General features: G+C 60.2%; 1 protein-coding gene across 5 annotated transcripts; it reads right to left on the reverse strand.

Annotated features, from left to right (window-relative positions):
- Window positions 1–25: 25 nt before the first annotated feature.
- STK11 (serine/threonine kinase 11) lies at window positions 26–20,479 on the reverse strand. 5 transcript variants are annotated; one of them, XM_045800216.2, is made up of 10 exons: window positions 19,977–20,479; window positions 10,542–10,625; window positions 9,235–9,324; window positions 8,219–8,351; window positions 8,000–8,136; window positions 6,806–6,933; window positions 4,656–4,713; window positions 4,169–4,365; window positions 1,344–1,557; window positions 26–583 (listed from the first exon to the last, which is right to left on the reverse strand). In XM_045800216.2, exons 1-10 carry the CDS (start codon window positions 20,264–20,266, stop codon window positions 214–216), a joined length of 1,701 nt encoding a protein of 566 aa, XP_045656172.1. In that variant the 5' UTR covers window positions 20,267–20,479; the 3' UTR covers window positions 26–213. The 5 variants fall into 5 exon arrangements, with proteins under 5 accessions (XP_045656172.1, XP_045656173.1, XP_087723580.1 ...); XM_045800217.2 differs by lacking the exon at window positions 19,977–20,479 and adding an exon at window positions 19,332–19,941; XM_087867454.1 differs by lacking the exon at window positions 19,977–20,479 and adding an exon at window positions 18,796–19,266.
- Window positions 20,480–23,811: the final 3,332 nt, after the last annotated feature.

Raw genomic sequence — 23,811 nt, forward strand, 5'->3', positions numbered from 1 at the left:
CCCAAACACCCTTCACAACCACAGCTCAAATCCACCTGCTTTATTTTTCTTAAAAAAAGGAAAAAAGAAAGGAACCAACCGAACGACAAAAACAAGGCGGCCGCCTGGCCCCCTTGGGCTCTGGGCATGCATCTTGGTTGACAGGCCTGTTCTTCATACCGGCTCCTGCTGTGGCTGTGGTTTGTCTGAACACATCACTAGGTGTGGGAGGCGCTAACGTGGAGCAGAGTAAAAAGAAGTCAGGGGTGGGGCGAGAACCAGTAGTCTGAACATAAAGTGCATGGCAAGGGCTTCCCACAGGGCCCGCCTGCCGGTGCGCTCCCTCCTCCCTGGGCCAGGGGAAGGGGCTCGGCACAGGGCTGCAAAGTCAACAAGAGGTCGTGTCCGCTGGCCGCGACGGGAAAGCCAGATCCCAGTCCCTGCTGTCCCCCAGCCACGGCCCTCCAGGACCCCTGGCTTCCCAAGGGGCAGTCGGCAAGGAGGGTGTGGTGGTGGCCTTCCTGGGCAGCAGGCGTGGGCCAGCAGTCGGCGGGAAGACTGAGGACCTGGGCCGTGGCGCCTGGCTGGGGCTCCATGAGACGGGCTGCAGACAGGAACAGACGGGTCACCCCTGGGCCAGCAAACAGGCTCTGCACCCCAGGAGGCAGGCCCCACCCTGGGGTCTGCTGACAGGGCAGGGAAAACTGAGGCCTGCTCATTTGGGGCTGTCAGACCAAGGAAGGTTGCGCTGACTCCAAGGGTTACCCTGCAGTTCACTCCCTGCCCAGGGAAGTTAAGCACCAGCCTCCACAGAGGAAGCCGCACTCCCAGCCCTCCTGGCTGGTTCCAATGCTGGCAGACAGGCACCACACACCACAGGGCTTTTGAGTGAGGGTGCGGGGGGTAGCTCCCCGCCTGCATCCTGAGCAGATGATGGGATCTCCAGCACCCCTAGGGCTTAATTTCCCACCATACACACCTTCTTGGACTGGGGCAGGCAGGGGAGGGAAGAGGAAGCAGAGGGGGGCCAAGCAGCCACCAGGATGACAGCCTGGGCCCAACTGAAGACATCCCAACCTCCCACCCACCCACCCAGTGCCTCATATGCCTCTGGGCTGAGCCCAGCATCACCCGGAGCTGGCAGGACGGGCCGCCAGTGTGAGGCGCCCCCCTCCTACACACGGGAGCTGCTGCCCGACCCCCACCGACGGGCCAGTGTCCTGGGGCAGTGGGCACAGCCTGACAGAACAGGGAAGGCAGAACTGGCCCTGGTCAGCAGTGGCTGTAGCTGTGAGTCGGGCCAAGCGCTGCCAGGGCCCATGGTTCGGCCCCCCCCACTCCCACAGGCCCCCACAGCAGCCTACCTGTGGGTGACTGCCCTCATTGCTGCTTGCAAGCCGACAGCCGGCGGATCTTGCTGCTGGCCGAGCAGGCCTTGCGGGTGGGGTTGGAGGCCGCGCTGGCCCGGCGCTCCACCTTTGATTTGGTGCTCAGCTGGGCCGACTCTGTGCCATTCATGCACACCACTTTGGGTGGGCCCCGGCTCTGCCCGTTCTGACCAGCCTCCTCCTCTGGGACCTGTCCTAGGAGGGAGAGGGCAAGTGTGGGCTGATGGGGGCCCGAGACCAACACCCCTGCCCCCACCACCCCAATCCCCAGGCCTAGGTCCTCTCCACCCAGCCAGGCACGGGCTCCTCTACCACCTGTCCCACCTGTCCCTCCCAGGTCCCGCCTGCAGGGCCCCTCATCCAGCTGGAGGGAGCAATGGCCTTGGAGTGGCCAGCCAAGGTGGGGGGCCCAGCCCACGTTCACCCGCCTGCTCACGTGTGAGCAGGGTTTCTGCACTCAGGTGGGCCTGGGCTGCCTGGCTCCCCCTCCACCCCAGCACATGGTGAAGGACCAGGGTCCTGGGGCACAGGACCCTGTGCTGGGCCCGCTCACCTGTGTGGAGACCAGATCTCACTGGGCCCTGTGGGGCTTGGGAGGGGTTGGGCTCAGGCCAGGTGTGCAACACTCATCTTTCCCCTTGAGGCCAGCCTCAGCTCCCCATACTGGGCACCGGATGAAGAGATCAGAGCCGGGGCCTGCCGTGCCCCTACTCGCTACCAGGCAACACCAGTCCTTGCTGGCATCCGGGGGCCACAGGCCTGGGGCTGCACGGTTGCCTGCACTCCTGTGCTCTGAGGTGTGCGGCGGGGGTGGGGGGAGGGCATGCAGGGGTCAGCCAACCTGCTAGGGCCCATGTAGCTCATTCAGTGCACATGGAAAATCGGCCTGCTGCCCCTAGCCCACCCTCCTGGGACACAGGTGGGAAGCTGCCCTCGGCTGCCTCCAGTCCGCCTCTTCTCCAGCACAGCGCCCCCTCTAGGCCAACGGCCTCCAGTATCTGACTCAGCAGCTTCTGGAACTTGCCGTGAGCCACCCCTATGCACACAGGAAGCATCCTAGGTCAGAGCTCCTCACTGCTGACAGATTCCTGCCAGGGAGAGGTCTCGTGGGGGGTCAGGTGCCCTGCTCCAATGGAGGAGGGGCCACGCGGGCACCGAGTACCACAGCTCCGCACAGACCACCTGGAGCCCAGCTATTGGCACAGCAGCTACTGTGGCTAGGCGGGGGGGGGGGGGGGGGGCGGCGGGGGGGGGGCACAGGATCTGGCCTCCTCATCCTCAAAGGACTGGAGCATCAGCCACAACCACCCGCCTCTGGCCCAAAGCCCAGCACCCAGCTTTCGGGGTGGGAGGCAGAACCCCACAGTGGGGACAGTGCCGGGAGACCAAGGCCAAGCAGCTGAGCGCCTCTGAGGGTGACCGCAGCATGGGGACTGGAGTGAAGAGGGGACGTGGCCACAGCACAGCTCACTGCTAACCCACTGGTCCTGGAGCAGAGCTCTGCTACTGCTACCACGGACGGACGTTCTCAGGCCAGGCATCTGACTCCAGCCTGGAAAGCCGCTACTGCATCAGCCCTCCCCAACCACACAAGGTAGCTCCTGGCCTCTCACTCACGTAGTCAGTGGGCTGGCAAGGTTCTGGGGATCTGGCAGAGCCCTCACTCTGCCTTGCTGGGAGAGCAGATGGCCTGCCACCGAGGGTCACTCCCGAGGACCTGACATAACAGCCCAGTACCTCTGAGAGACAGGAAACTCCTCTCCTGTTCTACGTAGGGGACAGACCGCTGCCAGGCCACGGACATCATGCGCACCTCACCTCCTGGGACTCCACAGGCACACAGCTGAGCCAAAGCCACAGCCACTTGGGGTGCAGCACGTGTCAGCTCCAAAACGTGCACCACAGACCCCCAAGCAGGCCCCCTGCGGGATGGGACGCATGAGCCCCGCTCCAGCTCTGCCAGCAAAACAGCTCCGGGCCCACAGTGTTACTGCCCAGGGGGGTGTCCCCAGGGGCCCCACCAACCACACGGGCTACCCCCCCACACCAGTTTATTCCACAATAAAAATCTAACGTGGCAAACGAGCCGGGGAAAAGGGAGACAAGCACCACCCACACACACACAGCAGGGCAAACCTTTATGACGGGAACCTGTGAAACTGGCCCCAGAACAGAACAGTGAACACTGTGGGGGTTGGGGCAGCTGCCCTGGCCGCCCTCAGATACCTGGGCAGGGTCAGGGAGGGTCGGTGGGAGGGTGCCGAGGCCTGGCCCTGTATGGCACTGGGTGGCGCTGCGGGGGGGGGGGGGGGGCGGGGCAGGGGCAGCGCTACACTAAGGCCTCGAGCTCCTCTGCGCCCCCGGCCTCAGCTTCCTCTCCAGAAAGGTCTGAGCACTGGCTCTTCTGCGTGCCTCTCTCCTCTCTAAGCCCTGCCTCAGACGCCTCCTCGCCACCTGGGGAAGCAAGGCGACATGTGTCAGGGTGGGCAGCCAGGCACCAGGAGGGCCACTGGACCCTCTCAGGGCCGTCAGAGGGGCGTCCCCCATCTCTCACCACCTGGTAGGACGTGATGTGCACTTCCCAGAACACAGGAGGGCGCCCTGGGTGGCTTCTGCCCTCCAGGATCCCCACCTGCTTCCGTGGGGGAGAGGAGGACCGGCCACACCCCCACGGCTGTCTGTGCTCTCAGCTGGCCCTCCGAGGTTGAGGTCAGGTCGGGGACACGGAGACGTGAGCTCTGCCACGTAGGCAGGTGGACACGGAGGCCAGGCTGTGAAGCTGCAGTGGCAGCCGGACTCACCGGGCACCGTGAAGTCCTGAGTATAGATGATGTCGTCCTCGATATCGAACAGGTCCTCCTCCCCGTTGTCATCGGCACAGCCGTGCAGGTCCTCCAGGTAGGGCACCACCGTCATGCCGCGCCAGCGATCCTTGCAGTCTGTGCTCGGTGGGATGGGTACCAGCTCCTCAGCTGGCGGGTGCTTCTTCCGGAACCAGCTGTGGAAGTCAGCAAGTCAGGACAGCCTGGAGGCTCGCCCAGCTCCCTATGTCAGTCTCGCCCTTGGGACAGGGGCTCCTCTTGACCTCAGGGCCCACCCCTAAAATCTGTATGGGGAGGGGGAGGGCGGGTAGGAGACCGAGGGCCAGAAAGGCCCCCGTAACTCCAGACCCCCATATCCCACCCCCACCCAATACCACCGTGCACATCCGTGCACCCCCAGAATCTCCCCATTGACTCCCACCACGAGGACCCCGACCCCCCACAGCTGGGCCCCACAGGGACTCACCTGTGTTGTCTGATCTGCTGTATGGAGAACCTCCTGGCTGGCTCGTATTCCAGCATCCCTGACAGAAGACCAGCAGGCCGTGGGGAGTCAGTGCTGGGCACGTGGCCCCTGCCCTGCCCCATGTCAGCCTGTGCAGAGGACACCCCCAGGAGGAGGTGACACTGGCATGTGGGAGTGGGGCCCCAGCTCAGAGTGCTCCAAGCACCCCCGCCCATCGCAGCCCCCCATGGGCCTGGTCGCCACCAACAGGGCTGACCCGGGCATGGGGCAAAGAGGCAGAGCCTGTAACTGTGTGAAGATGAGGCCCTGCAGCCCCAGGAGGCTGCCCGGCAGAAAGAGGCAAAGCCGCAGATAATGGGAATGGCTGGGAAGACAGCAAAAGGACAGCAAATGCCCCTCCGAGGACACCAGAGCTGCTGAGAAGCAGGATAGTCCCATCCCAGTAACGCACAGCCTGTCCACGTGCGGGCGGACGACGAAACACGCGGGCCTGCTCCCTGCCCACCCCAGAGCCCGCAGCGTCTGCCTCCCCTTTCCAACAGGAGGGTGGAGCTCCACAAGCGTCATGCAGAGAAGGGGGCGGGGGTGCACAGCTCTGAGAGCTCTGCACGTCTCCCCCTTGGCGGGCAGCTTCGTTCTCAGGAAACGTGCGGCTACTTGGAGAGCTGGGTGCTCAGAAAGCTGAAGGTCTGAGCAGTGCCGAAGAGCAGGGAAGACCAGGGGTCCTGGCCTCAGTGCTCAGGTTGCAGGCAAGGAGGAGCACCACCAGGCCTCAGGGCCAGGATGGTGCTCTAGGAGACACAGGGAGCCACCCCAGCAGTCCCGGCTGTGGGAAGAGCCTCCGCACTGCACCGTGTACCCCCAGTGCAAAGGCCCTGAAGCAGGGGCGTGGGCGCAGGGGGATGTGCAGACCAGAAGCACTGGCCACCTCGGCCTGAGGGCAAATGCCGTGGAGGAGGTAAGGGATGGGGCTGCCCCCCCTGCATCTGGAGACAGGGACCCTGACACCCTCCGCCATTTAAGTCGTCACCCCGACAGGGACCGTGTCCAGCACTGAGAAGAGTATGAGTAGTAATGGACTGAGGCAACAAAGCCTCATTCAGAAAACACGCCCGCCGGCCTGCACCTGTCAAGAAAGAGCCCCGTCTGCCCTCGTAGCCGACTCTGCAGTGACCCCCAGTGGAATGGTCCTCAGTGGGGGAGGGGGGGTCAGAGGGCTGTGCTCTGGGCACCCTCGAGGATAGGGACAGCTGACAGCACAACCTGCCCACAGAGAGTGCCCGAGAACTTCCAAGAACTTGGGAGGAGGCCAGGTCTGAGCAGCAGGAGGGCTGGGCCACAGCACGCAGTGGGAATGGGGCAGGGCTACACCCACCCAGCTGTCTCGGAGGGTCCCGGGGGAGGGGTGCTGCCAATGCAGGCCTGTGCCCGGGGGGTGGAGTCCGGCTGCTGCAGACAAGCAGGCTGGCTTGAGCTCTGTGTCACTCTCACCGAAACTTAAAAACCAGCGTGACTCTGTTACTAGAAAACTCTCAAGTACTCCTGGAGTCACGGGAATCTACTGTTTCAACTGTAAGTGACATGCAGCCTGGAAGAGGACTGAGCGCTCTGCGTGAACTGCAGAGCCAGTTCCACGCCGGAATGGAGCCTGAGGCCGCATCTCAGTGACTCTCAGGTACCGGGGACACGCTGGCGACACGTGGGGGCGACACTCTGCACGTGCTCTATTATCACACACAGGCTCCAGCCAAACATCAGCTGTGGCTCCCCCCGCCACCCCCCGCCAGCCCACAGCTGCTGGGCCCATCCCCCAACAGGCCCACGGCTGTGGCTGCACAGCGCCACCTGCTGCACAGCCTGGAATATGCAGCAGGAAGAGACCCAGGGACCCGGCAGCCGGCAGCTAGGTCCCTCTGAGGGCCGTGGCTGGGGGTCACAAGAGGGTGGAACAAAAGGACCAAGGCAGCTGTAAGCCCGTCCCAGCCTCAGCCGCTCTCCACTAACTGGGCCCATTCCCTAGGGGGTGGAGCGGGGTGGGGGCTGCAGAGAGGAGACCCAGCTCTCCAGAGGCACCCCTAAGACCCCCATCACCCCCTGGCAGCCCATTCCCAACACCTCCAGCCCCACCGGTGCTGTCCCGAGGGCCTCACCTCTCAGCAAGTCCGAGAGCGGGGGGCCGCAGTCACCCGGGATCGTGTAGTCTCCCTTCCCGATGTTCTCAAACAACTTGTAGATGTTGTCCCCCTCGAACGGGTACAGGCCTGTGGTGATGTTATAGCTTCGCCCCCGACGGGAAGGAGAGAGGCCTGGTCAGTCGGGGCTTCTCCTGTGGCCCCGGCCTGGAACCAGCCTGGCACAGAGCCTTAAACCACCCGCGCCTGTGAGGCCTCATACCGGGTGACAGGAATGTTCTGGAATAGATGGCGGTGGGGGCTGCACCACTCTGAAAATACCAAACCCACTGCATCGTACATCTGAGAAGGGTGGATCCTGTGGTACGTGCATTATCTCCCAACAAAACAAAATGGGGACGCCTGGGTGGCTCAGTCGGTTAAGCGTCCAACAGTGGATCTCAGGGTCGTTGAGTTCGAGCCTCACGCTGGGCTCCACAATGCTCAGCATGGAGCCCACAACCAACCAATCAATCAAATAAGAATAAAAATAAAATGGACCACCCGCGCCAGCCAGCAGCTGCCCCGCAAGTGGGGGTAGGAGGGCAGGTCCTGGACCGCGCTGGTCAGTGCTTAGGCTGGGCCATGTCTGCGGCACACCCCCTGCTGCAGGGGTGGGGAGGGCCCCACGGAGCACGGCTAGTGCACGGGTACTCAGGGCTGTGCCCAGACGGACGGAAAAGCAGAACCTGGGTGGGGGGCACCTCGCGGCCGGCTGAGCAGCACTGCAGCCCGCCGTGTCTGAGAACTCCGTCCGATGACATCACGAGGAGTCGAGCCAGAAACACTGTGACCCTGCCATGTAAACCCGCAGGAAGGCGACGAGGACAAGCCCTCGGCAACCAAGGCAGAAGGCCGGGGGCAGCCCGAGGACGACGGCCAGTCTGTGTGTGCGCCCCCACACCAGGTCTCTGACCCTGAGGACCCCACAAGGTGGGAAGCAGTCCCATCTGCTTCTACCCACAGGGGGCTCCTAATCTTGGCTCCACGGTCTCTCTGGCACTCTGGCCACCTCAGCATACCCCGGAATGGTGTCTGGGGGACCCACTAAGAGGGGCAGGTTTGAGAACCCTGGAGCCCAAACAGGGTGCCTGAGTCTTGGTGGGCAAAGGAGGGGCCCTTGGAGGGGGGAGAGGGGGCAGAGCAGGGGGACTAAGGCCCCTGGGCACTTACAGAGTGACCCCAGCTGACCAGATGTCCACCTTAAAGCCAGAGAAGGTGTCGAGGCCATTGGCAATCTCAGGGGGCTGGAATGCTGGGGAGCCCTGGCTCGTGCGGCACGTGTCGTCCTCAGCAAAAGGGTGCAGCGCCTGCAGCAAGAGCAGGCGGCCCTCAGGGCGTGGGCCTTGGGGGGGCAGTCGCCCGCCAGTGCGCTGAAGGATGGGCGCCTACCTCAGCCACACCCAGGTCGGAGATCTTGAGCGTGCCGCTGGTGGTGAGCAGCAGGTTGCCCGGCTTGATGTCCTTGTGCACGATGCCCTGGCTGTGCAGGTACTCCAGGCCGTCCACCAGCTGGCAGAAGTACCTGCGGGACAGACCTCCGTGACCGGTCCCACCGAGGGCTTCCGTCCCGTCCGTCAGGCCCCCCTGGCACAGCAGCCACCTGGGGTAAACCCAGCAGGACCAAAGACAGGAGACAAAGGCCAGGGAGTCCTTGCGGCCAGGCACACAGGAATGACAGGACAGGTGGCCCAGCCAAGCGATTCCTGCCCCACAAGGGCTGGGGACCACTCCAACCTAAGCCTCCTGGGAAGGCAGAGGGCTCCCCGGCCCCGAGCTCCTCCCCCACCCAGGCAGCCCTTCTTCATGATCCCCACGGGCCCAAGGACTGTGCTGTGTTGTCTAACTGGCCTGGCTTCGATGTGACCGTGTCATCTCCCTGAAGTGTTCCTGGGGCCAGGGACGTGTGACACCCCCAGGAGGGCCAGCTGGCCTGTGGCAGTTCAGGTCACTGTCAGGGACTTCTCAGGGACGACAAGGTCTCAAAGCCTGCGGCGGCAGTGAGCACACCAGGGCAGGGAGGCATACAGAGGGGCTCTGTCCACAGCAGCTGGGCTGAGTGTGAAGCAGACTGAGCCCCTGAAGCTGAGGCTTGAAACACACTTGAGCTTTCACGTCCCTGATGATCGGAAACCTGTCTGAGGGGCATCTGGCTGTTGCAGTCGGCTAACCGTCTGACTCTGATTTGGGCTCAGGTCGTGATCTCAGGGTCGTGAGATCGAGCCCATGTTGGGTGCTGCACTCAGCGGGAAGTCAGCTCGAGATTCTCTCTCCCTCCGCCCCTCCCTCTGCCCAAAAGAAAAAAGAAACTCGTTTGAACACAGGACTGGATCCTTGAAGCGCATGGGCCCGTGGGCGACCCCGCAGGAGGGAGGGGCGGCCATGGGGCCCCAGCGGCAAGCACCTACCCGTGGGCCTGGCACACGGGGAAGCGCTTCTCTGGCACACTGTCCAGCATCTCCTGCATGCCGCACACGCAGTACTCCATCACCATATACGTGGGGTGCTAAGGAAACCTCGGACTGGCAGAGACCCCCACCCCAGGCAGGGCCTATTCCCAGGGAACAGATGGCAGGTGCTCATGGGGAGGGCCTGGGGGAGAAGACCCCGAGCACATCTGACGGCTCTATTAAAGACCAGCAGGAGCACCGGAAGACAGCAAGAAAGACAAGGGATTACAGGGCCTGCAGGGCATCTCTGCTCCTCCACCGACGCCCCCCCCCCCACCGAGTCAACTTGTAGAGGTCTGTGGCTGCCTCGTCTGGCCTCAGTGCCCCGGACACACAAGAAGCCCTCCCCAGACATTCAACACCCTGAGGAGCTCCAGCTCTACCCCCAGCCCCACAGGAAGTAAGGAGACAAAGCTTGCAGGGCAGGAGGGCGGGGCAGGTGGGGCAAGGGCCTACAAGCTGATGGGAAACACAGGAGGATGAGGGGCTCCGAGCCGGAGGAGGACGGGGCCTTGGAGCCAGGGGAATGAAGATCTGGGGGTGGCCGGGCCACAGTGGAAGTGGCTGAGTGTCTCAGGCCAGCAGGAGAGAAGGACAAAACCCCTACTGCGTCTCCAGCAGAGGTGGCCGTGAGAGCACGCTGGAGAGGAGCCACGTGCTGGAAACCCTGTCACCCCGTGCCCAGCACTTCTGTGGGAAGACAGCAGCCCCCCAGCTAGACCTAGGGCCCGCACACGCCTGCTCCCTAGACCTGGAGCTGGCCAGAGCCACACTGCCTGGAAGAGATGGGAGCCCATCCCCAGAGAGTAAAGGGCAAAAGCCGAGGACACTCCCAGGGAAGCATTCCTGCAGAATGACACATTCCTCACCCCACATTCTACCCCAGAGCAGCCCTGAAGGGCAAGACGGGAGCCTGAATTCCAGAGGCAAGGAGAGCACTCGCGACGAGGCCCCCTAAACCCAGGGTCACCTAGACCCAGCACTTCCACTCCAGGGCACAGGGTAAAAGAAAGACCCCAGCATCCGCACAAGGAGGTCTGAGACACTATGGGGACCTGGCAGGTGACCTGAGTGTTTTATGGCCCATGCCCTATGGCACTAGCTGGACAAGGCTGACCACTGACCAGGGCTGGCTGGTCTACCACCTGGAGTCACAGAGGGGCGGGTTTAGGGTTAGGAAGACAGCACTCTGAGCCCCGCCCCCTGCGCCCCCTCCCACGCAGCCCTGACCTGGCGCTCTGGCAGACCAGCTGCCACAAGGATATATTTTCTGCTTCTCTTCATTGTACAACACGTCCACCAGCTGGATGACGTTTTTGTGCCGTAATCTCCTCAGAAGTTGGATTTCCCTGAAGACAAAAAACAGAGACATCAGCGGAGCCGCCAGCGGGAATGGCTGATGCCGTGTGTGTTCGGAACACCCTGCACCCTCTGCTTGGTAAGAAGGGGGAGCGTGCCCTCCGGGTGCCGTACAGAGGACACACCAGGCTCTGAGGTGCGCAGGCACCAGGAGAACCCGGAGACGCTTTTCTGCTGCCCCTTCCAAGTGAGCAGTTCCATCCAGTGACAGCAACAGGGTCTCCCCGAGTCTTCGGGGCTTCGACAGGGACAATGCAATCAGGATGCTTTTTAAACATCTTAACAGAACAGATTTTCTTTATAAAAGATCACAGCGCTGTGACACAGGCGGAGCAGCTGAAGTGTGGAGGGAGCAGCTCCTATGTGAAGAAGCCGGGGCTCAGCTACCCGGCAGGGCCAGGCTGCCCCAGTCCACCCAGCACCCTTCTGTGCCTCCCCACAGGAACAAAGCCCCAGGCACCGTGCCACAGCCGGACGGTCTCCACGAGGGCTCCCTTCCTCTCCCTGGCCCCCCACAGCCCTGCAGGAAAGATGGAGAGCCCTGCAGACCTCAGCTGCTCCAGTCCACGCACGGGGAGAAAGCAGCCCCACCGGCCCCACCAGAATGGATGTCACGGCACAGCCGCCCACCTGGCACCAATCTCGCCCACGGGCCTGTGCCCAGCGCTGTCTGGCCTTCTGATGCTTCACCTGCCCAGGGTCTGAGCAGGAGACAGGCCCACGCAGCTACCAGGTGTTGGGGGAGGGTATGGTCAAGTTATCAGCTGAACCAGCAACTTCGCTGCAGGTGTGTGCCCGTAACAACCAGAGTACGTCCACACAGAAAGCCGCACGAGCACGTTCGCGGCAGCACCACCCACAGAAGCCCCGACGTGGCAACAGCCCCAGTGCCCATCACAGGCAGACAGACAAACACAACGCATCCACCACACACGGGAGGCTCCCTGGGCCATGAGCAGGAGCGCGGCGCCCACCCGCACTGCCCGGGGATGGACCCCAAGCCCACGACGCTCAGGGAGGGAACCAGACACACAAAGCCCCATGGCGTGTGAGTCCACGTGTGTGACACGTCCAGAACAGGCTCCTCCACGGATGGGAAGGGGGCTCGCGGGGGCCGGGGGCTGGGAAGGAGACTGCTGATGGGGACGGGGTTTCCTTTTGGGGTGATGCAATGTTCTGGAATAATATAAAGGGAATCCCTAGGAATACACTAAATGCCACCAAATTGTATGATTGTGAATAATATCTCAATGAAGTTTTTTTTAGAAGACCTCACCAGGAAACCCAAGCATGGGACATAAGAACAGCTGGGCAGGGGAGACCCCGTCGTCCTCAGAGACTCAGGTCACATCTGTCCCGCTGTCCAGGCTCTATGAGAAGGCTGCCTCTTCCAGGAGGCCCCTCCTGACAGCCACCCCCTCCAAGTGCATGAATCCTGTGCCCCCGACACCACTCACCGTCCTGAGTGCCGGCTCTCTATAGGGCTGTGAAGCCTGGAACCACGCAGCAGCTACTGCCATACAGATTCCAGGGCCCCAGAAATGGCATTTGTGCATGGCCCCCACCCCAGACTGGAGAACCCAGACCCAGAGCCCAGGAAGCCACCAACTCACAGAACAAAGCACAGCCTCGCAGCCACTTTCCCACAAACTCACTGGCAGAAACCTGTTCCCACCCCCACCAGAGGGTTCCAGCTGCGACAAGGATTCTACCCTGGTTTTCCCTGTTCAGAAGGTGCCCTAACCATCGTACTCCCTAGGTCCCAGGATGCCGCACACACTTCACCACACACATGGAGTCCGGGTGACTCACAGACGCTGGGGTCGCCCTGGTTTGTACCCTCTACCCCTGGGGGTTTACTCTGGCGTCCAGCGTGTGCAGGGGGCAGACTCAATATTTTTTCCAAATAATTAATGCCGGGTTTGTTCCCCTGGGCCCTGCTGACATTCTGGGCAGGTCACTCTCTGTGGGGACATCCTGGGCACTGGGGGGTCAGCAGCATCCCTGGCCCCCACCCCCTCAGTGCCAGAAGCACCCCAGTCCTGACGACCACAGACATCTCCAGACACAGCTAACTGTCCTCTGGGGGCGGGAGAGTGTTGTGTGAGAGCTCTGCTATAAAGGGTAAGAAAGTCCCTGACGGGTTGGGGCAGACCCTCAAGCCACCCCCCACCCAGCGCAAGTCATCCCTGGAACCCAGGCCCTGTCTTCCTCCCTCCCTCCTTCCTCCACCGCCTCCCACCCAAACCATCCCACTGCCCTGACTCTCCCAGCCTGGTGCCCAGAGCTCACCTGTGCCCCAGAAACTCTCCACCCACTGGCCCATCGCGCTCCATCTCCATCTGATAGATGTGCGGCGGCAGCAGCACCCACTAACACAGCATGGCCGGCCGGCAGCCCCCAGCCGGCAGCGTGTGGCGTCACTGCCATGTGCTGCTTGGCCTGAGTGCAGAGCAGCTCCTCTCAGAGACTACCATCCAGCACCCACTGTCCACCCAGTCTGGCCAACACCCACCGAACTACCTGGTCAGCAGCCAGGCCTGGGAGGCAGCTGTGTGGGCACCTGTCAAGGGTCTGCAGCCAGGGTGGATTCAGCAAAGGCACACAAGTGAGACGGCCCCATAGGAGAAGGGCATCCATGCAGGATGAAAGCTAGGTTAGCAAGCGCTGCATGGCCCCTGGGGACGGAGGGGTCAGCCACAGACAGACCCCAACTCCTCCAAGCTCCAGCTTCCTGGGACAGCACACAGGACTGGGAACCGTCAGTACACACCCCAGCACTGGAATGAGGTTCCCCAACACACTGGGACAGCTCAGGTCAGCTGACTGCAGCCTGGGGATCCAGGGGCTTCCTCCAACCGTCCACACCAACCTCCTAGCCCCAGAAACTTCCTCAGGGCATTCTTCCTCTTCATCCAAAGAGATCACTTCAGGTACGGGTAACACAACTAAAACCATGTGTTCATGGGGCGCCTGGCTGGCTCAGTCAGCAGAGCACGGGACTCTTGATCTCAGGGTGGTGAGTTCTGGCCCCACGCTGGGCGTGGAGCCTACTTAAAAAATAAAATAAAATGAAAATTACAAAAATAAAAATAAAACACATGTGTTGAGACAAGGAGGCCCTTCCTCTATCCAGCTGAATGGCAGCCCCCTGTGGGGGACAGGTGCGAAGGAAGCAGGACTGCAGAGTTTACAGCTGAGCTCCGTGCAGCCTCTGTGAGCCGTCCCTGTGACCCCACTTCTAAACTCCCAGCCCTGGCAGCCAACAAAACCACACGGCAGCTCTGGAGCAGGGACCCCTCTGCAAGTCAAGGAGCCCTCAGAAAGCGCACCCTTGGTCCTTGCTGGTAAGAGGGTGCGCCTACAAGCTCTGCATTCTCTTCTCGTGTCTTGGGACAACCCAGGCCGTGCCTCCCGCTCCGCCCATTGCCGTCAGGATGAAATCACCGCCAAATAAACGTTCATCTGCTGTGAGATGTTCACGTCACGAACTCCCAACCAAAGCAGGGTGCAGCACCCTTTCCTCTGCACTCAAACACCTCAACACTCCCGTTCCGATGTCCGTAAAGTATGTTCTTCAAGAAAAGGCCTCACTCTAACAGAACGGGGCAGACCCACCGTGGCTGTGGGGGACTGCTCATGTGTTTGCTCAGTTAACTGTGATCAGAGCACCGTGTGTAAACACATAAACCATGTTCCTGACGCCAGGACAGAACGGACACAACGTCAGACTCTAACAGAGGGGCGGGGGGAGCCACTCGCTCAGAGCTCCACCTCGGCAGGAGGGTAGGCCCAGCGACCCCCAGGGTGTACCGAGGGGGTTTCTATCACCTCTGTATTTTCTAGGTCTCCTACAAGTTATATCTCGGGTCCAAAAACAAGAAAAAACAATGTTTAAAGAAAAAGGAAAAGCGAGGAGCTCAGCCAGGATGCAGGAAGTGAAGGCAGAGGAAATGGTGACTTCCGGCCCACCTCCCCCCCAGGGGCTCTGCGCTGTGTTCACTAACACCCCCCCCCCCCCCCCGCCAGCTGCCTGGGACCTGCCCAGGGTTGCTGCCTAACCAAAGTGGACTGCTTATTGATTAACCAGAAGAAAAACTGAATGAGGGTCATAAAGCCGTTCAGGCTTACAGAGAAATGCAAAGTAGCTGCCTCCGCAGCCGGGACGGACCAAAACAGAACACGCAGGGACAGGCCCACGGCCACTCCGAGAAGCACCAGCTCCACACATCCCACAGTGAGACTGAGCCACCCAGGGAGCTCCGACGTCACTCCCCTCCAGACAAAGAAGGGTCCGCCGGGTGCCCAAGGGACACGGACCAAGATCCTCCTCGCCGCTCAGCCCCTCTGTTGATGCTTCTAAACATACGACCAGAGGCCCTCAGAGGCCCAGGAATGAGACTAAAACAAGGGGAAATTGCTAAAACTGCAACTCAACACAGACACTTGTCCACACGTCCCCAGCAGCATGACTCATAAAAGGCATCAAGTGGATACAACCCAAAGACCCATCGGTGGTAAGTGGATAAACAGAACACATCCACCCATGTGCGGGCATGTCCCTCGGCCACGAGCAGGAGCGAAGCGCCCACCCGCGCTGCCCTGGGAATGGACCCCGAGCCCACGACACTCAGGGAGGGAACCAGACACAGAAGGCCACGCGGCGTGGGAGTCCACGTGTGTGACACGTCCAGAACAGGCTCCTCCACAGACGGGAAGGACGCTCATGGGGGCTGGTGATGGGGCGTGACAGCTGATGGGATGGGGTTTCCTTTTGGGGAGCTGAAATGTTCTGCAGTTAGGTAGTGTTGAGTTTCACAACCTGGTTAATGCCACTGAAATACACCTTAACACCATGAAGTTTGGTATGTGCGTTACGTATCGACAAAGCTGTTGCAAGAATAAACTGCAGTTCGGCCACATGGTGGATCCAGGATAAAGGGAAGCTTTGGCAGTATTTCATACGCTCCCAGGACTGGCACACATCCCAACGGCCCCCAGAGCCCAGTGTGGCCCTGAGCTCCCACATTTCAGAATCAATGCCCACCCCCGCCCCCGCGAGGGGAAGACCAGACATCAGGGAGGCCGCCAGGACCTTCACTGTGGGTGAGCTGCCTCGCCCTCCTGCCGCCCCCTCTGGTGGCCAGCCAGCCTGGGCTCACAGTGGAGCCCTTCCCAATACGGGGCAGGGGGAGGGGCAGATGCTGTAGAGGCCACTTGGAACAAGAACAAGAGCCGACGAAGTCCAGAGCTCTGATTCAGGACACACTAAAATCCCAACCACTCGCTACCCAGATCCAACTATCCGCCAATCATCAGAAGGCGGTCCCGGCCTCACTGAGGCCCCAGCCTGGAAACCGGCACCTGCTTACGGAGTTGCCGCCCGTCTGCCGAGGACCCAGTGCTCCTGGGGGTCACTCAGGACGCAGAAGCCTGCTGGACGAGACTGGCTGGGGAGGCTGGGGGGACCGGCAGTCTGGACGCAGCTTATCAAACGTACACGCGCTCCCTCTAACCCAAAAACTCCACTTGTGGGGATATGCCCTTGAAATACCCTTGCACTTATTATGGGACGTGACACCAGGTAATTCACCAACACAGTAAACAGAGTCACCAGCACAAGGTAGGTTAGACCTGGCCATGGAGCCCTGCCACCCCCAACAAGACCACCACGGAGACCCGACCTGGAAACCTGACATCAGAAAAGCAGACTGGCTCAGGCAGAAGGGCAGGGGTCCAGAACCACTGCCCCCATGACGATACTGCGGTGACCAACAAGCGATTTTTACATTTCTAAACAGCTGACGGAAGAATACCCCCAGAGAACGTCCGGTGACGCATGAGACTCTGAAAAGGGAGCGGCAGCGTTTGCACGTTGTTGCGGGGACAGCTGCCCCGTGCGCAACCGCTGCCCTCCCGCCGCCCCAGGACGGAGTGAGGGAGACTCCACACACACCCCCATCCCGACTTTTACAGGCTCAGTCCATGTGATCCTACTGCCTGTTAGAAAAACAAGCACAGGGCATCTGGGTGGCTCAGTCGGTGAAGCATCTGCCTTCAGCTCAGGTCATGACCTGGGGTCCTGGGACTGAGCCCCACATCGGGCTCCCTGCTCAGAGGGCAGCCTGCTTCTCCCTCTGCCTCTGCCTCTGGTCCTGCTTGTGCCCTTGCACTCTCTGTCAAATAAATAAATAAATCTTAAAAAAAAAAAAAAAGAAAGAAAAAAGAAAAACAAGTACAACTGATTTTCTAAAAATAATGGGGGATAAAAATAAAATAATAAAAATGACAGGGATATATAAAAAGTGCTTGGACAGATTAAAACAACAACAACAAAAAAGACTTGAAGGAATTTGGCAAGATGTGTCAGTTCTGAAATCATGAATGATTCTTTTTTTTTTTTTAACTTGAAGCTTTCTGAAACTTTCTTGCTCTATAAGAACGTACTAGTTTTGGGGCGCCTGGGTGGCGCAGCGGTTAAGCGTCTGCCTTCGGCTCAGGGCGTGATCCCGGCGTTATGGGATCGAGCCCCACATCAGGCTCCTCCGCTGGGAGCCTGCTTCTTCCTCTCCCACTCCCCCTGCTTGTGTTCCCTCTCTCGCTGGCTGTCTATCTCTGTCGAATAAATACATAAAATCTTAAAAAAAAAAAAAAAAAGAACGTACTAGTTTTAAGAAGTGTGAAGGACAGTGGGGGCAAGCACAGGTCCATGGCAGTTCCTGGGAGGAAACCACATGAAGGGGGGATGTCCTGAACACCCCCCACCTTGATCACAGACGACATTCTTTAAGAAAAAAGCTTTAAGAAAAAAGTCGGGACTCCTAAAGCTTGTCTGGGGGTTCCAGGCACTTCACTTGGAGAAAAGCTATTGGAGTTTATTAAACCTCTTGAAGACAAAGGAGCCTTTTTTCCCTGCAGCCGGCTGGCAGCACTGGCCAGGGAGCCTGGACCTCCCCTTGCAAGGACACCCCTTTGCTTCCTATGAGAGCTGGGCCCTGAGCTGATGAAATAGGCACAGTGCCTTGCAGCTGTGACACCTTATGCTAACTGCCGAGCCAGCTGGGGACCCCAACGCTCTGCCTCCCAGGCCTCAGTTTCCCCTCAGGTTCTTCTGACGGACACTGCAGGACCGAGCTCCCTGCAGCCTCAACACTGCACACCCAGATGTCTCCACAAGCTCTTGGCGTCCTGGCTGACCATTCAGGAAAGCAGAGACAGGGACACCAGTGCTCATCAACCCTCTGGTCAGCCTCTGGTCATTTCTGTCTCCCACGCGGCACAAGGGAACTCCTGGAGGTGGCAAAACATCCTTTAACTTGACCTTGGGTGTGTGCGTTTGTCAAATGCACGCTGCATCTCATGAATGACTGCCTCCACAACACGTACACTGTGCCTCAGCGGAGGCAGGCAACTGCCCACCCCAACAGCACCCGTCCACCGCAGCAGGGGTCCGCAGAGCTCTGCGACCTGCTCAACTCTGCGGCCATCAGCTGCCCAGGAAGCCAGCAGCGTGGGCTTGGGTGTCTCTAGCCACACATCAATTGGTGCTGAAACCCAGCCTGGGCCCTTGAACGGACTCAAGGACTCTGGGAACCTCGGGGTACTGCTCCCAAGAGGCCGGGGCCTGGGGTACCAGAGCAGCATGGAACAACGTGGCCAGCCAGAACACCTCCATGGACCCACGCTGCCTCCAACTAGCAGAGTTCAACCACGCAGGAAGAGACCGGCACCCTGCTGCCCAGACATATCTGGGGATGAGACCTGAGAGGAGCCTGGAAGACACAGATGAACCCCAGAGATTGGCAGAGGGCTTTGTTTCCAGGGGCACGATCCAGGAAGCCAGGAAGCAGCAGCTCACTGCCCCCCAACCTGCAGTGTAGGCGAACCGGCAGCCTGAAGCCACATAACCCCCAGGGGCTTCTGGCTTAATGAGAAAACAGGACTTCGAAGCCGGCAGTCGAGTGAGGATGTCTGACTCAGTTGTGTGGACTTTAGGAGGGCACTGGCTTGCCCCCTGCCTCAGTTTCCCCCAGCACATAGGGGCCCCTGCCCAGTCCCACCTCACAGGTAAGAAACGGGCCCTAGGGCACAGGCCATCCCTGCTCCACGTCCACAGGCTGGGACACGAAGAGCGTAGAGAGGCCTCAAAATGCCACCCACCTTGCCTTCGGACCGCACTGGAAGAAGTCTGCTCTGACTAGCTGGGGCACAAGCACCAGAGCCAGCCCAGTTTCGGTTCTCTGTTCCATCCACAATTTCACCACGCCCAGAACCACGCGGGCACAGAGCAAGTGAACAGAGCAAGTGAAAACAGCTCAGCTTATGCGTGAGAGCAGGCTGGGCCAGGAAGGGGGGAGGTGAAAGCGGACAGGGGAGCAGCACTTTCCAGGACGGGCCTGGAGGGAGGGCCAACGCCAGGACGTGCTGGGACGTGCTGGGACGTCCAAGGTCGTCAGTCAGTCCTGCCACCCGGCCCGCCTGGCCTGCTAGATAAACCCCTTCTTGGAAACTAGAGGCTGGGAGGAGCACGAGCCCAGGCGGGGCGGGGTCGCAGTGGGTGGCAGCCATAAGAAGGGGCGCCCCCTCCTGAACCGAGCAAGAGGGACGGACACAGGGCTCCCACCGTCCTTGGGGGTTGGGGAGACTCCTGGAGGCAGACACCAACACCTCTGCGATGCCTAGGAGCTGACACGCACCTGGAGAAGTTCGGGTAAAAAGTTTGCCAGGACACAAGCTGATTCCTCTCCCAGGAGTCACCTGGGCCTGCAGTCGCAGATGTGTCTAGTGTCACATCCCAAGTGAGCAAGAAAGGGCTAAGTTACCCCCTGCTGACCGATAAGCCAGTGCAAACAATTATTTTTGGCAACCGCAGGGCTCCCCTCCAACAGGGTAAACAAATCGCATTTCCCGGGCCCTAGTAACAGCCGCATGCTGTGCAGAAAACCTGCTGGTGGTGCCAGGGCCGTTTAGGAACACAAATTCTCAGGACCAAATAAACATTGGCTGGTTCCACTGGGCACCTAAATTCTTCAGACAGCTGGGAGGGTGAAGGGGGATGGGGTGCAACCCACTCCAAAGGCTTTGACACCAGCATCTGAAGAAAGGGGACACCCAGGTGCAACACACGAGCCTGACTTTGTCAGACTACTTCAGCAGTTTCCAACAACACTTTCTCTAGCAAGCACCACACGGAAGCTGGCTGGTCACCTACAAATTTTAAGGAAAGGGAGGGAGGGAGGGAGGAAGGAAGGAAGGAAGGAAGGAAGGAGAAAAGAGGGAAGGAAGGAAGATGACCAACCTTGCTAGCTGGCCACACACTGACCCAGGAAGCCCACACTTACTTCTTGACGTTCGCCTCCCCATTGGGGATCCTTCGCAACTTCTTCTTCTTGAGGATTTTGACAGCTCTCCTGCACAGCGTCTCCGAGTCCAGCACCTCCTTCACCTTGCCGTAGGACCCCTCCCCCAGCAGGTCTCCCATCAAGTACTTGCCGATGAGCTTGGCCCGCTTGCGCCGGGGCTGGTAGATGACTTCCGTGGAGTCGATGCGGTGGATGAACGTGTCCATCCCCACGGACATCAGCTCCCCCTCTGTAAACATGCCCATCTGCTGCGGGTCGGCCACATCCATCCTGGACCCAACGCCTCCGACTCTCGCCGGTGGTTCCTTATCTCCCTTATCTATTGCCCCTGGTGCGCGCGGTTCTTCCTTTTGTCCCACTAAAGTTCCCTTCTCCAAAAAAAAACAAAACAAAACCCCAAAAAACAAAAGTCAACAAAAAAGCAAAAAAAAAAAAAAAAAGAAGAAGAAGAAAGAAAGAAAAAGGGAAATAAAGAAAAAAGAAAGAAAGGAAAACAAAAAAGGAGGAAAACCCTTCTTCGAAAAGAAACGATTGTCCTAGTCGTGAGTTCAAGAGGCGCGCCTGGCCCAGAACCCCGGCACCCGACGGTGCGGAGGGTCGCAAGTCTGGGTGCCTGCCCGCCTCGCAGCTTCGGGTCGGGCCGGCGCGTCCACGGGGGCCCTCAGGAGGCCGGTGGGGCTTCCAAGTGCTAGGTCATTCTCCAGGGACTTTAGACCCTCGGACAAACACCGGTGCGGCCAAACCAAGTCTTCTCCGGGACGGGCATTACCAGCGGGCCGTGGCGCGCGCCCAGAGAGGGCCCCGCGGCGGCCGGCCGGCCCCAGGGCCCCAGGCTGCGCAGCCGAGCTTCGCTGGGGGCCGGGCGCGCTGCTGGGGGCGGCTCCCGGCCGGGCCCGCCGTCCTGGGGGCCCGAGGCAGCGGCAGGTGCCTATCCGGACCGCGCGGGGGGCACCGAAGTCCGCCCCCGCCAGCCCCGGGCGCGCGTCGGGGGGCCGGGGGGCTGCCCGGGGCCCTCCCGCCGCGGGGAGCAACTTCCGTCGGAGCCGGCCGCCGCCGGGGCGCCCCCACACCGGCCTGGGACCCCGGAGCGGCCGCCCCCCGCCCCAAACGGCAGCCCACGCTCGCTCTCGGCCACGAACGCCGTCGGCCGCGGGCCGCGGGGCGCGGGGACCCGCAGGGCTCCGGGCGGCTGAAGCGGCGCAGGCCGAAGGCCCCGGCCGGGGGTTCCCGAGGCCGCCGGGGCCCGGACGGCGCGTGCCCCCGCCGCAGCCGCCGCACGTGTGGAGCAGGCGGGGCGGCGCGGGGGCCCAGCCCATGCAAGGCGGCGCGGAGCCGGCCGGCGCCCGCCGCCGCTGCCTCCCGCGCCCCGCCTCAGTCGCGGACACCCCGGGCCGCCTCCCCCTTCCGCGCCCGACACGCCGCCGCCATCTTGTTTACCTCCCGCCCCCGCCCTGCGCCGCCGCGCCGCCGCACGCCCGCGGCGGGGCCCGCCCCTCCCGCCGCCAACGTGCCCGCCCGTTGGCTGAGCCGGAAGGCCACGCCCCCACATCCCGCCCCACCGCCGCTGCCGATTGGGCCGGTTGGACCCAGGCGGGCGCCCAAGCGGGGATTGGTTCACTCTCGGCCCCGCCCCGGGGAGTGGCTACATCTTGGCTCATTGGCCGGCAGAGGCGCCCGTCACGGGGTGGGGGGGGTTGGCGGGAAGCGGGAGCCGGGAGAAGAACCCGCGGTGCTGACCTCGGAGGGGCTCGGGGCTGGGGCCGGAGGTCGTGAGCGACAACGGCCACCTGGGAACGGCTGTGCGGCGGGCAGAGCCCTCGTGGGCCGGGGCACGCGGCTCGGGGCTCCCGGGGGTGCCTGCTGGGGCCCCTGTGCCCGGGCCCCCTTCCAGGTTAGGTCAAGGGTCAGAAAGTAGCCCGAAGCTAGGGGCGCCTGGCCGGCCAGTCGGCGGAGCCTGTGAGTCTGAATGTCGGGGTCGTGAGGTCGACGCCCCCTCCATCGGGCGTGGAGATGACTTTAAAGATAGATAGATGATAGATAGATAGATGATAGATAGATAGATATAGATAGATTAGATAGATAGCCCAGAGTTGCCAATTCCAGGCCTGTGCCAAGTCTCCGCGGGCCCTGACCGAGCTCCCGGCGTCCGCAAACGGTTGACAAAATTTGGCTTGATGAATTCCAAAAGCCCCCCTTGCACCAGCTACGTGTATGCTCCTACCTCTCTGCTCCGGAGAGCTCGATGATCATTTTTTGCAGGAACAAACCGCTAGTTTCGTGTGACGCTCCGGCTTTCCCACTGCCAGACAGTGGGAACTGCGGGAGCTGACACCATCAGATTTGGGCTCCAGGCTGGTAGTTCTGAGCCCAAGACCTGTGGACTCCCTAAAAGTCTGCGCGGCACTGCGTGTGCCCATGTGCGTGCTGCGGGGGACCATCCATGAGTTTCATCACATTCTCAAATGACCGCAACTCCCCAACTCCTGTTGAGAAGGAGATTGTAAAGATCAGAGCAGAAGCCAAGGGAGGACAATAGAAAAAGAACAGGAAAAATCAGTGAAACCCAAAGAATGTTCTTTGAAGAGATTTGGAAAAAATGACAAAACTCTAACCAGACTGACCAAGAAAGAAAGATGACCAACGTCAGGAATGAAAGAAAGGCTATCACGACAGACCCCAAAGCTATTAAAAAGGATTACATACTAGAAACGACTCTGTGCCCATAAATTTAACTCCATGCCCATAAATGGAACACGGCCTTGAAAGACACCAAAATGATAGACACTCAAGAGGAAATGGATAATCAGCATAGTCTTATACCAAAGGAAAACCTGTAGTGAAAATTTTTTCGACAAAGACAATTAAGGCCTACACCTTTCCTTGGTGAATTTCCACCAAACATTTCAGGAGGAGGTATCACGGGTTCTAGATAATCTCTCCCGTAAAACAGAACGGGGGGGCTGCCGCCCGACTCAAATCTCTTTGGTATCCTGCACTGCCGTGGCTGCTGGCTTACACCCCAAATTCTTGAAACCTCGGTGTCTGTAGGCTTCCCATTCCTTCACAGAGCCCAGCCCCCTCTCCTGAGGGACAGGCCCCATGGAAGGGACTCAGGACATGTTTGGTGACCATGTAGAAAGAGTTGTTGAAGGCACCTTAAGCCCAGATGACACCTCCTCCCAGAGAAGCCCTCTGGGTCATTCCCTGGAGGACAGCCCTGATCAGTTTCATTTCCTTTTCAAAACTTGTCATGGGGAGAAATCATCTCATATACTTCTTTACCCGTTTTTCTTCCGTGTCTGGCACTAGACTGGGAGCTCTCTGGGCCCAGGGCTGGATATGTCTTGGTCATTGCTGTGTCCTCGGCAATGAGAGCTGTGCTACCTGTGACAGTAGCACTGGCCACATGTGTCCATTAAACTCTTGTAATGTGGTTGCCCAAACTGAGATGTTCTGTGTGACGACACACAATTTCCAAGGCTTTACATGAAAAGGTATAAACGTATACAGTATCTTGTTAATAATTTACATTGATTGCACAATGAAATGACAATCTTGGTTATGTTAAATGAAAAGAATTGGGGCGCCTGGGTGGCACAGCGGTTAAGCGTCTGCCTTCGGCTCAGGGCGTGATCCCGGCGTTATGGGATCGAGCCCCACATCAGGCTCCTATGCTATGGGCCTGCTTCTTCCTCTCCCACTCCCCCTGCTTGTGTTCCCTCTCTCGCTGGCTGTCTCTATCTCTGTCAGATAAATAAATAAATAAAATCTTAAAAAAAAATAATAAAATAAATGAAAAGAAATATGTTATTAA

This window comes from Ursus americanus, chromosome 14, assembly GCF_024610735.1.
Source record: "Ursus americanus isolate L20-20 chromosome 14, mUrsAme1.1.p, whole genome shotgun sequence".
Taxonomy (NCBI): Eukaryota; Metazoa; Chordata; class Mammalia; order Carnivora; family Ursidae; genus Ursus; species Ursus americanus.

What these genes read in the sequence shown, in the direction of transcription:
- STK11 (XM_045800216.2), bottom strand. Translation starts at nt 20,266, where the DNA reads ATGGATGTGGCCGACCCGCAGCAGATGGGCATGTTTACAGAGGGGGAG. An exon ending in GGGGAGGCGAACGTCAAGAA is followed by an intron (nt 10,626 to 19,976) that starts GTAAGTGTGGGC and finishes TTTTGTCTTCAG; the next exon opens with GGAAATCCAACTTCTGAGGA. An exon ending in CCGACCTGGGTGTGGCTGAG is followed by an intron (nt 8,137 to 8,218) that starts GTAGGCGCCCAT and finishes CTCTTGCTGCAG; the next exon opens with GCGCTGCACCCTTTTGCTGA.